Source organism: Camellia sinensis, chromosome 11 (genome assembly GCF_055761805.1).
Source record: "Camellia sinensis isolate YWXY chromosome 11, ASM5576180v1, whole genome shotgun sequence".
Lineage (NCBI taxonomy): Eukaryota > Viridiplantae > Streptophyta > Magnoliopsida > Ericales > Theaceae > Camellia > Camellia sinensis.
The window spans coordinates 135,660,523-135,673,140 of NC_138971.1; the positions used below are offsets into that span (position 1 = coordinate 135,660,523).

General features: G+C 36.3%; 1 protein-coding gene across 1 annotated transcript; it reads left to right on the top strand.

Annotated features, from left to right (window-relative positions):
* The first annotated feature begins 5,320 nt into the window (after positions 1–5,320).
* On the top strand, positions 5,321–11,942 carry LOC114287349 (protein EARLY FLOWERING 3). The gene is made up of 4 exons (XM_028230674.2): positions 5,321–6,306; positions 7,316–8,112; positions 10,503–10,554; positions 10,667–11,942. The coding sequence occupies exons 1-4, from the start codon at positions 6,091–6,093 to the stop codon at positions 11,645–11,647; spliced, it is 2,046 nt and encodes a 681-aa protein (XP_028086475.2). The 5' UTR covers positions 5,321–6,090; the 3' UTR covers positions 11,648–11,942.
* Positions 11,943–12,618: the final 676 nt, after the last annotated feature.

The window sequence follows — 12,618 nt, forward strand, 5'->3', positions numbered from 1 at the left end:
TCTTGTTTGGCAGGAGATTCTATTTACATCTAAAAAATCATTAAGTTCTTATTTGGTATTATTTAAAAAAAATTAAAAAATTAAAAAATTACTAAAAAAAGTAAAAAAAATTATACTATTTACAATGTTTGGGCGAGAATCTGGGGCTGAATACTCATGGGGCAAAAAGATAATTTTGTCCTTACTTTTGTCCCTTCCTTTGAGAATACAATTATTAAAGAGATACTAGGGTTTACAAAGGGTCTCACCTCAACATCTCCTCTCCTTCTCCAAACACACGCATAAATACTCCTCCGTCAAGCCGCCGACAATTCCTTACCCTCACACTGCCGATTGCTGGAGCTTCGCCACAACCTCCTCCTTACAGCATCACCAAAACTCTCCTTCTCCAAACAGATGCTAAACAACTACGAATTGAAGCCACCGACAGTCCCTTACCCTCATACCGCCGACTACCGGAGCTCCGCCACAACCTCCCCTTACAGCATCACAAAAAGCGTCCCAATACGCGAGTGCGTCACACCAGTACCGGATGGGAAGGACCAGCTGGTGTCCAGATCTGCACCACCGCTGACCAGATCTTCACCATTTCGGCCCGTATCTCCTAAAGTAGAAAGTAACATCACTTGCAGACCAATATTTTTGCCCATGTCAAAAATCCGTACATAACCCCCTTTTGCACAAATTGTTTAGCCTATTCTGTGCCATGTTCGACTTTTTAATTCACAGTACAAGACAGTGGTATGAATTTGTTTACCTTTTTTTTTGGCTTCCATACTTTGGATGTTCACATAGGCATATGAATTTGTGTTTGCATTTTTATGGGTTTTCCAAATTTTTGGCGATTTATGTCTCTCGTCTTTTCCCCTGGTTTGTTAGTTTGTTTGATGAATTCTATTTTTATTCATAAATGTAATGTATCTTATATCTAAGTATGTTTTAGACTTTTACATGACTTTGAAGAAACGATGAAGAAATCAACAACCAAAAATAATATTGTAATTATCAACAACCAAAAATTCGTAAACACATCAGGTTTTTAACATTGTACAATTGTACTTTTAAATTTTTGAGATAATAAAAATAATTAAAAAAAAACTTCTAAAAGGTTTGCATTTGTATCTTTTAATTTTGAAAATTTTGTTTCACTGTCATTAGTAATATTATTGAAATAATTTATAAACTTATAATATTATTGTTCATCACCACAAATTAACATAGAAAATATGAAGGTAGTATATGTATATTTCACGTGACACAGCTACGATAATGTGTTTATAGCGTGAAGTCTTATCTTCTTAAGAAGAATATGAAAAAGAGGACCAAAAAAAAAAAAAAGGCAAAAAAGTATGAGATGTTGAAAACATTATAGTATAATGTAACCCCAAAAACTTCACATTTGTTGATCAACATTAGCACATCACTCGTTTTTGTTTAATTTGTTGCATTTTAAATTTTTTTTTTTTGGCTTTTAAATTTTTTTTTTTATTTGCTATTTTTTTTTTTCATATTGCAGACTAGTAATTGTACTATTAGGCTGCCACCATTATGACATTATTGAATGCAGCACAATAATCTTTTAAAAAAAATTTGCACGGCTCATGGTTGAAAATAATAAATAAAAACAAAAGAAAAAAAACAAAACCAGTGGTGCTCAGTGCACTGTCTCAAGTTTGACAACTACACTGACATGTACGGAAAACATGTTTTCACTCAGAAGGTATGACCGTAATTTTGATATTTTATATAATATTTTAATATATATTTTTTTTTGTAAAAATTTAAAAAATTATTCTAAATAATCATCTTTTTTTTTTCCTCTATTTTTTAACCAAAAAAGTCAAAAAGTCCCAAACAACCCCTAAGTACACCTAATTTCAAAATACACCTTGTTTAATTATTTTTCCCAAATTACCCTCAAGATAAATCCAAATAATAAACAATAAACAAACTATAAAAACTAAATTATTTCAAAAACTTTTCAATACAGAAAATAATTCTTAAATACAGAAAAAAAAATTTAAACTTTTACATAAACATTATAAAACTTTTCAATATAGAAAAAAAATTACATTATAAATTATCCACAAGAATGCACGTGAAAAAATAAAAACCAAACTATAAGCTCATAAGCATCAGACACTAACAAGAAAGAATAGTTCTCAAATAATGTACTATTTAAATGACAAAATAAGAACAACTTCAATAATATGTTATTGTTAATCTAACTATTGCGCACTTTAATTTTTGTAAAAAAAAACGATATAAAAAATAATTGATGGTGCTCTACAAAAATATGAATGCTTACCTCATTTTTTATGAGTTACTTCAAAAAACTATTTTAATTATTACTCTCATCTACTATTTGATTTTGTTCAAATTTTTTTTTAGAATTTAGAGTTTTAAAAGAATAAAAAACAATGATGTTGATGTTTTAATAGGAACAACTGATTAAGGTGTACCATGAGAAGAAAAAAAAATTATTTTAAGTTTTAATATACATTATTCTTATTAATAAATTTATATTATGATATAATAAAAATTAAAATTTATAAATTTAAATTAAACTTGCTGACACATATTTTGGGTTCAAATAGAATTCCCTTGTTTGGCACCAACTGTGACATATATGCTTGTTCATTCGTGCTATGGGCCAATGCTTTTATAATCTTTCATGGGCCGAACTTGATCGATCTTATCTGTTCACGAAGGAAATTACGTGGGTAGGGAGATGCAACTGGTGACACTAGTGTAATTAAAAAATATTTTCTATATTTTTGTAATATTTTATATTAAATTTTTTATTTATAATTTTTTTCTTGTGTCATTATTTAGAAAGTCTTATTTTTAAGTGTTATATTCTATTTAACTTATCTTCTTTTTTAATATTTCATTACATCATGTCTAATATTTCATTAGATCCTATCTAATGGAATATGACAAAATCATCATTCCAAACTTTTTAGGTGTATTTCTATTTTAAAACTAATACATAATAAATAATAATATTAATCCCTTATTTCAAGGAAAGAAATTCTCTTTTATTTTATGAAAAAAAATCTCTCTCTCATTTTAGAGAGAAAATCCATCTTTTGTTCTAAGGAAAAAATCTCTCACATTCCTAAAACTTTAAATTGTCTACCTTACTCCGACGTGAAGAAGCATTGTTGTGAATATTTACATCGATCGAAATATAGACACTATGAATATCTACATTGCTGATGGTTGCTTAAATTTGTATACACAACCATTGGCTTAAAGTGGATTGCGATAAATAAATGTTGTTTTTAATGTTGAAGTTCATATCAACAAATGCAAAATATTCAAATCTGATATATATATATATATATATATATCCTATTGTGTATAATATTTACTATCAACATAGAACAAATGGTACAATAGCCTCAAAAAAAAAAAAAATTATAAATCAGGAAAAAAAGATCTTATAAGATGCAAGTCTAACACCAAGTTTGGCAATTTTAAAATAATCAATCTTTTTATCTTTTTTTCATCACATCACCTCTCTACTTTTCTGCACATCTTTTCGTAAAAAGACAAAAACTACACTTATTTAAGTCATCCCAAAATATATGAGACTTGATGGAATACAAGAAACTTTGTGAATTTATTAGACTATAAGTCCATTAAAAAGGATTTATAATGGTGTGTTTGGTAACGTTTACGTTTTCAGTTTATATTTACAAAAATTTTATAAACTAGTTTTTGTTTATTTTTTATTTATTTTTAGAAAAACATAAACCACAAACGCGTTTGGTAATTGACAAAATGTTTAAAAAATTTAAAAAAGAGTGAAAAATGGCAAGTGGTGGCAAGTGGCGGCGAAAGACGGTGGTGGGAAGTGGTGACGGCGGGTGGTGGTTAGCTGGTGGTGGATGACGGTGGCAGGTGGGTGGGTGACGGTGGCGGGTGGTGGGTGGTAGCGAGTGTGTGGTGGTGGTAGTGGCGGCGGTGGCAGGTGGTGGTGTCAAGTGGGTGGCGGATGGCGGGTGATGGTGGGTGGTGGCGAGTATGTGGTGGTGGCGGGTAGGTGGCAGGTGGTGGTAGTGGGTGGGTGGGTAACGGTGGCGGGTGGTGACGAGTGGGTAGTGGTGGCGGGTGGTGGATGGTGGCAGCAAGTGGGTGGCGGATGACAGGTGGCGGTGGGTGGTGGCGGGTGGGCGGTGATGGTGGTTAGGTCGGTGACGGTGGCGGGTGGGAAGTGGTAGCGAGTGGGTAGTGGTGGCGGTGGCGGCGGCGGGTGGTGGTGGCAAGTGGGTGGCGGATGGCGGGTGGTGGTGGGTGGTGACGGGTGATGGTGGTAGTGAGTGGGTAGGTGGGTGACGGTGGTAGGTGGTAGCGAGTGGGTGATGGTGAGTAGTGGTGGTAGGCAGGTGGCGGGTGGGTGATAGTGGTGGTGGTGGTAGTGGTGGCAGGTAGATGGGTGACAGGTGGCTGGTGGTGGCGGATAGTGGATGGTGGTGGCAGGTGGGTGGTGAGTGGTGGTGGCAGGTGGGTGGTGAGTGGTGGTGGCGAGTGGTGGCGGCGGGCGGTGGATAGTAGTGGCGGGTGGTGGGTGGTGGATGGCAGGTGGGTGATGGGTGGTGGTGGTGATGGTGGTAGTAGTGGCAAGGGGTAGGTGGTGGTGGCGAGTGGGTGGCAAGTGGGTGGTGACGGCGGATGGCTGGTGGGGGGTGGGTGGTGGTGGAAAATGGTGGCGGATGGTGGGTGGTGGTAGTGGAAGACGGTGGTGGAAAATGGTGGCGGGTGGTGGCGGGTGTTGGGTGGTAAAAAAAAAAAAACTGAAAACTCAAAATGAAAATATATTTTTTGTGTTTTCATTTTTTGGCCAAATTTATAAACTGAGACCACTGATTTATAAATAAAAAATTTTACCAAATAAGTTTTTATTTGAGTTTTTAAAATTTTTATAAATATAAACAGAAAACTGAAAATGTAAGTGTTACCAAACAGCATCTAAATAAATCTCTCTTTTTTGTTTCATTTATTTATTTATTTACTAATTGTAATATGCATACCAAATAAGAAAAAATTACACACCAGTAGAATCTTTTTAAAATAATTATTTTTTATGAAAAAATTTATAACTTTAATAAAAATTTTATTAATCTAAAATTATTTTTCTCCATACCAAAAATATAAATGATGTTATTAATTATTAAAATTTATAAAATTTTTAACAATCTGAAATTATTTTTATAAACATTTGCTATTCTCCCTACCAAAAATATAAATGATGTTATTGTCAATAATACTTTTTAAAGATGTATTCAGCTCTTTTTAACAGAAGACAATCCATACCTTATCTATTCGACTCTTTTTATTGGAAAACATTTATTTGTTTTATAAGACAATCCATACCTTATCTATTCGACTCTTTTTATTGGAAAACATTTATTTGTTTTATTTATTTAATTATTTCTTTTATCACTTTCGTTCTAGTTCCATCCACAGTGGACCCACAAAACTCGCACTTTTGCCCTTTCCCTTCTTCACAGACCTTTTTGCGATCTTCAGCGACGTCCCTCCGTTTTCTTTGCCGAATCTGCTCTTTCATCTCTCTTTCGATCCGACAATCCGCATAGATTTTAGCATCGTTTGTGTAAGATTAACACGTCCTTTCTCTATTTTCTTCATCAATTTCTCGAGAAAGTACTGTTTCACATACTGGGTCACTTCTCTATTCTTCAGAAGGAGGTTGGTTTTTTGGGTTTTCTGTATTCTGGGTTTCTGCAAGTGGGTGCTGGTCTTTCCTCATCAATTTCAGCTAGAGATCAGTTTATCCCCAACTGGGTTGGCTTTGAAGTATTGAGAAATCGCTTAATTTCAAGGCAAAGGATCGATCTAGGCGTCTGGGTTTGTGAAATCTAGGTTTCTCCAAGTGGGTTTTGGTTTTGGTGGTCTGATTTCCTGAGGAATCTCTTTATTTTTCCAGAAAAATCCGATTTTGACAGCTGGGTGGTATGTTTCATGGGGTTTTCAGGTGAGTTTTATGAAATAATCAGTTATTGTAGTTGGAATTTGCGTTGTTGAATGCAGAGATATAAATAGAAGAAAGAGAAAGAAAAGATGAAGAGAGGGAAAGATGATGAGAAAATTATGGGACCCATGTTCCCAAGGCTTCATGTTAATGATACAGAGAAGGGAGGGCCAAGAGCTCCCCCAAGGAACAAGATGGCCCTTTATGAACAGCTCAGCATCCCTTCCCAGAGATTCAATCATGGGGTGTTGCCTGTGAACCCCAATAACTCTGCCAGTGTGGTTCCCCCAGCATCCTCAAGCCAGGTGTGTTGAAATTTTTTTATGGGTTTGTTGTTTTAAATTCATGCTTTCTTTGATTTAGGCATCTAATTTTAGTGATGGTTCTGTGTTGTTCTGTTTGAATTAATTGTCGTCTTTGGTGCCTAATTTGATGTTTATTTATAGAACTGTTTGAAGATAAGAAAACATGATTTATGTGTTTCATTTCATATTTTTGTTTCTAATAGGCTTGAGTAACTATTGTTGTCTTCCAAGGAAAATGAAGTTCTATCATTTCTTTTGGTTAAGTTGAGGTGTTTTAATGAGCTGATTGAGCATTCAGGAGATATTGTTTTTCATATGGATGATTGATTGCCTTGTCGAGGGCCTATGCACCCTGGGGATTAGTTGGGCTTTGATCCGGACACTCAATGCGAATAAAAAATGTGTATATATATACATGGATGCTTGGTTGTTTGGTGGGGGGATAAGTGTTGTGTTAACATTGAAATTTGGTATGACAATTTATTGTTTGTTGCATAATTCAACAAATAAATTCCTCATAACTCCCAAAACTGGAATGAAAAAGCTCCCAACCCCCCACTCAAAAGGCAAAAAAGAAAGAGGTTGCTAATGCACAATGAAGAACCCATTACCCGCGTAACCCTATGTCTGTGAGGGCACCACTTGGGCTGGTGTTGTCATGTTTTTTGGAGTCTTGAAACCTCAATTTCTCCAAACTGAAGTCTCTTAGTGCCAACCTATAACTCATGTTATGCCCTTAATTGGCTACTTCTCCTGTAGACTGACTGTGATTGAACATGTTCCTTCTTCTTTTTTATTTCCATTATGGACACACTCCCTATTCAAGTCTCAGATGTCACCCCTCTTATGGGATTTTTATTTTTATTTTTTGAAGTTTCCACTCTTCATCTTCTTGGACTTTTGTCCTTATTATAATCACATTTGAGGATTAAGCTTAGCCTGTTTGTATCTATACTCCTGTAGAATCTGCTCCTATGTCCCTGATACTTTAAATAACTTGTGGTTGCAGGGAAGTGGTCGTGAAAGGGGTATGTTTTTTCCGCTTCCCGTACCTCGTTCAACACATCCTGCTGAGAAGTCATATGCTGGCTATTCTGATTTCAACACCCCGTTGGCACAACTTGAGCAGAAAAAGAAGCTAGATGAAGAGGAATTTATGGTTCCTATCTTAGTTCCGTCAGAAATAGGTCAAGATCATAGCAAAAATTCTAATGGCATGGATAGGGGAAAAATCTCTTCCTCCAGACCAGCATATGTGAGTCATTCAATGAATATTAAAAATACCAGTGATAAAGAGCCAAAACAAACTAGCATTATAAGTTCCAATTTGAGACAAGGCAGAAGCCAGGATGAGAAGAACCCAAAAGAAATGACTGAAGGTCCACGGAAACAAACTGATGCACCTGCAGGTCAGGAACATAGGGACCGCCTTGCAAACAATTTTGATAGAATACCAAGCACTGGTACTAGTTTAAATCACGAATCCAGAGCCAGGGCACAGCTACACAACAGTATGTGTGGGATTGATGTCTCAAATGAGCCTGTGAGAGGCGTAGAAAATGGATTTTCATCCATACTTAGAAGAGATCCTTGTCCAGAAGAGCTGAGAAGTCCTAATACTAATGGCAGTGGATATCATGAAGACAAGACAAGTTGGTCAGTACAGGCAGGAAATGGGGAGAGAGGTGACGATGCCTCGGAGACTTCCATGGTGGATTCTATATCAGGCATGGATATATCCCCTGACGATGTTGTAGGAATAATAGGTCAGAAACATTTTTGGAAAGCGAGAAAAGCAATAGTCAAGTAAGTTTCTTTTCTGATTAATAGTTTCTCAAATATTTTACATTTTGGCACATTACATTTGAGCTTCCATCATAATTGTTCATTTTACTTGGTAGGAAGTTTAATATCATGGCAACTAATTCATAAGCAACAGGGTTGAATATTGGAAAAGAAAGACTAGTGGAAATAAATATGATATGGAATAAACTGATGGCTAAACCAGTGTATGAAAAATAGTCAAAAGGTTCTGCAGTAAGTTAATGGAAAATTTTGATACAATTAGATAGTTGCATTAAAGCGGGGGGTTCCTTTTGACATTTGCTGGCAATACTTTTTTTGTAAAGTGATTTTTTTTTTTTTTTAATTAAAGTTTTAGCGAAGAGAACATTGACTATGGCTTATTGTGATTGCCTGTCTTGTGAAAGGACTGGTCAGATTTAAAATGCACTCAAATATAATTTATTTTCTACACTTACTATCCATTGGCTTTGAAATCCATATTTTGATGATTATTTGTTGGTTAGTGTTGTGCACCATAAATCATATAGTGTTGTTATGCATAGTTTTGTTTCAATTGTTATGCAATTATTGACTTAGCTTTGGCCTCCCATTACACATTCGTCCATTTATTTATTTTTTTGGGCAGATGAATTGGTGTTTATGTGTTTGCATAGAATCTAGTGCATTTCCTTTCTTAGTTGAATGTTAGCCTTTCTTGTGGGCTTATTTGTTTGACCTCCTCGTTTGCCCTCCTCGTTTGCGTAGGACTTTCTTGCTTCCATTTTATGCCTTTTGGTTGAATACACTTTTTTATGTGTTCAAATTTTATTTTTATAATTAGAAATATTTATAAAAACGCTCCAAAAGGGGAAACAACCTATATAAGTAGACAAAGAACTATACGTCACCTGAAGTACCAAAATTTTCTATTAAGTCAAAACCATTCTGTAGTCTTGTTTATCATACCCAAGTACCTGTGTGTATACATATTTATGTATGCTTCCTAAACAATTAATCAAGTGATATTTATGATTTGAAGTCAGCACGAGTTAAAGTATTTTTTGTGTTCAAGTGGAGATTGATCCACCTAGAAGAGAAGAGGTAGATAGGAACAAGATTTTTGGAGAACACTTCTTGTCCATCAAATTCTATTAAATTTGTTTAGCGTTGCTAATGTTTTCCTCAAGTGATGTTCTGCAGCTCAATTCATCTCTGTTAGTTGGTTGTTGAATACATAGAAAGGAGGAACCGCTTTAGGGCTGTTTTTAAAAGTCTTGTCCTAGCTGATTCAGTCTCATTCCCTATATGATCCCTTCGTACTAATCCCCCATCCAGAGAATTGGAAGAAGATTGTAAAGGATATTAGGAACTTTGGGAAAGTATTAATATATTTTTTGGAGAAGAGTAGTGAATAGTGATATTTGTACTGGGACATGATGTAGTCATCTAATGTAGAATTTAAAAGCTGCAACCATTTTGTATGTTTCAGATTATTTCTAACAATTCAAATATCGAGTATTAATACTTGTGGTTTGGAAATATTTTGTCCAATTTGAGCCAAAAAGTTGGAAATAAGGCCTCGAGGGAGGGAAGATGTCAGGTGTGGAGTCTGGCTGTTCCCTTGAAGTTGGCTTTTTTCGTGGTGGATCATCTTTTATCCATTTTGAACTGATGTGTATTGTGCAAGGTGAGTAGCTAGATGGTGGATGATTCTCAATTCATTGTCCATTTGCGCTTGTCCTTCGGAATTCCTTTTTGTTAGTTTTCATTCTGGTATTTCTTGGGTTTCAACCCTGCACATTTGGGAAAGTACACCTTTTCTAGCAGTTGTCGGATTGGAGGAGTAAGAAGAGGAACAAGTAAGTAATGGATGATATTTGGAGTTTTGGGACATTTGGTCCTTTTTTTTTTTTTATAATACCCAACAATTGAAACTAGTGAATGTTATGGTGGTGAATAAGATTATTTTCATGTAGTATTTTGGTTTATTTGAATATTTCCTGTAGTGGGTGCCCAAAATACTCGATCTTTGTGTCATCCAAAATTTTCTGTGTCTATTCTTTTACTATTTTTTTTTACCATCAAGTAGATCATGATTTTGTGTTGTGTACATTTTTGTTTCTTTTTCACCTAATGTGTATAAAAGAGTGCCGTATCTTTGTCTATGCCATTAATTTGTGTTTGGGATTTGGTCTCTCATGTGATTGTATGATCTGTATGTTTTCAGAGTTTTCAAGTTCTTCCATGTAGAGTTTAATTAAATGTGGACTTGATATTAATCTGGTGCTTGACTGTGAATCAATGGCTACTTAAAACTTGGTTTATACCTACTGATCGTTACAAATTTATAAAAGCCAATCCTAGTGAAATTGTTTTTGTGTTTATGATCTGATCCCTCTTACCCTTTTCAGTCAACAAAGAGTGTTTGCTGTTCAAGTATTTGAATTGCATAGATTGATAAAGGTATGGAAATCTTCGATGTTAACTATCTTCCCAGTTAACTGAAATGTGATTCACAATAATTTTCATTTACTTATGAAAGTGGATTTGAGTATAGTTCTTGATATTCATACAGGTCCAGAGATCGATTGCTGGATCGCCACATCTTTTGCTTGAAGATGGTGCTTATTTGGGTGAACCATTAAAGGCCTCTTCCGCAAAAAAACTTCCATTAGAGTATTTCGTTAAACCATCTCCGCAAATTGCAAAGCAAAAAGACGATTCTGAGAACCCAAGTCGTAACATGGAATGCTCTGCCGAAAATGCTGTCGGAAAGACATCTCTTTCTTCCGCACAACACGTGAGTCAACCTTCGATTTGCAAACAATTTTCGGGAAACCCACTATCGACAACTGTAACTGCAGAATCCAAATTGAGTCCTTGTTTCCATCAACCGCCCACCGGGCACCAATGGTTGATTCCTGTAATGTCTCCATCCGAAGGGCTTATATACAAGCCATACCCTGGACATGGATTCATGGGCCCAGTTTTTGGATCTTGTGGACCTCCAGGATCAAATCCGATGATGGGTAATTTCGTAAATCCTGCATATAGCGTTCCATCTCCTCACCACCATTATCAAGGGATCGGGGTTCCTCCCACTTCTCCGGTCGGCCACAGCTATTTCCCTCCGTATGGCATGCCGGTCATCAATCCAGTTTTCTCGGGCTTGGCCAGTCAACCTGGTCAGTCCGGTCAGTTATCAGGCTCGTGTAATGTGCTGACAACCCAGAAGAACGGAGGAGTGATTCCAAATGTCGTGAGGCTGCGTTCATCTAAAGAAAGCGAGTTGCAAGGCAGTACGGCAAGTAGTCCTGGGGAGAGAGCACAGGGATTTGGTGTAGGTCCCACCACCAATGAAAGAAACGCGCTTCCTCTTTTCCCGACCTCTCCTTCCACTCACACTCTAGATGAAGTCCCTCAGCTGCATGATGTTGAGCAGCCGGCGACAAGAGTGATCAAAGTTGTGCCTCACAACGCTAGATCTGCAACTGAATCAGTGGCTCGGATTTTCCAGTCTATACAAGAAGAAAGGAAACAGTACGACTCGGCTTAGCTGAAACAGTGAGGGATCACCCAAATTGGTGTGGTGGTTGGTGGGTTGATTTCTTTGTAGTTTTTGATGTTTGATGTTTTTGCGAACTGTTTTGTGTTTAAAATTATAGGTGATACATATATGTATATATGTGTCTGAAGATTATGAGATAAATCAGGTAGTGTTATAATGATAGTTTCTTTTCAGTTACTGTTGTATTAATTTGTAGGGGCGTAGAGCCTTCTTTGTATGCCAGATTGATAGTTGCCTCAAGGCAATGGTTCCTTTTAAATGTAGGGCAGAGGTTGGTGTTTTAGCAGTTGTTTACTCTCTCTCTCTCTCTCTCTTACACACACACACACACACACAAAATTTATAAAAAAAAAGAAAAAAAGAGTAATGTTAGAAATTAACACATTTATATTCACAAATTCATCCACAATGATTTGGCATAGAAGTTGGGCATACCATCAGTGTGTAACAAATTAGAAGTTGACCAATATTTTATCACATTATTGTGGGTAGAATTGTAAATATTTTTTTAGGATCTCAATTATTTTTCCACTAAAAATTGAGATCCGACTATATTTGTAAATGACACTGTTCTGCTCCATTACTGCATTTTGATTGTTTTGCAGTTTTGCAGTTTTGCTTCACTTTGTATTGGCAGTTAAAACAAGTACTGGGAGAAATTATCTAGCAAGTCTGGTTTATATCCTACTACGTGGTGTGAGCACACGGGAGCCTTTCAATGCCTCCCATTAAAATTGTTGGATACCTATTCCTTTTAACATTTGAATTTTTCTGTTTTCCATTGAACCCTCCAATTAATCCAATCCCTGCCCCCATCTACCTCTGCCGCTGCTTTCCCCCTCCTCCCCTCCCCATCCTCCCAGCCCTTTGCCTTCCCTCCTGTTGCACGTCGCCCCCTCTCCTTCTCTTCCTCTCAAATCCTAACCCTTCCCTCCCTATCCCCAAAACCATCCTATACC

Coding starts and splice junctions, on each gene's coding strand:
- LOC114287349 (XM_028230674.2), top strand. CDS start 6,091: ATGAAGAGAGGGAAAGATGATGAGAAAATTATGGGACCCATGTTCCCA. Junction 6,307..7,315: donor CCCCAGCATCCTCAAGCCAG/GTGTGTTGAAAT, acceptor TTGTGGTTGCAG/GGAAGTGGTCGTGAAAGGGG. Junction 8,113..10,502: donor GCGAGAAAAGCAATAGTCAA/GTAAGTTTCTTT, acceptor TACCCTTTTCAG/TCAACAAAGAGTGTTTGCTG.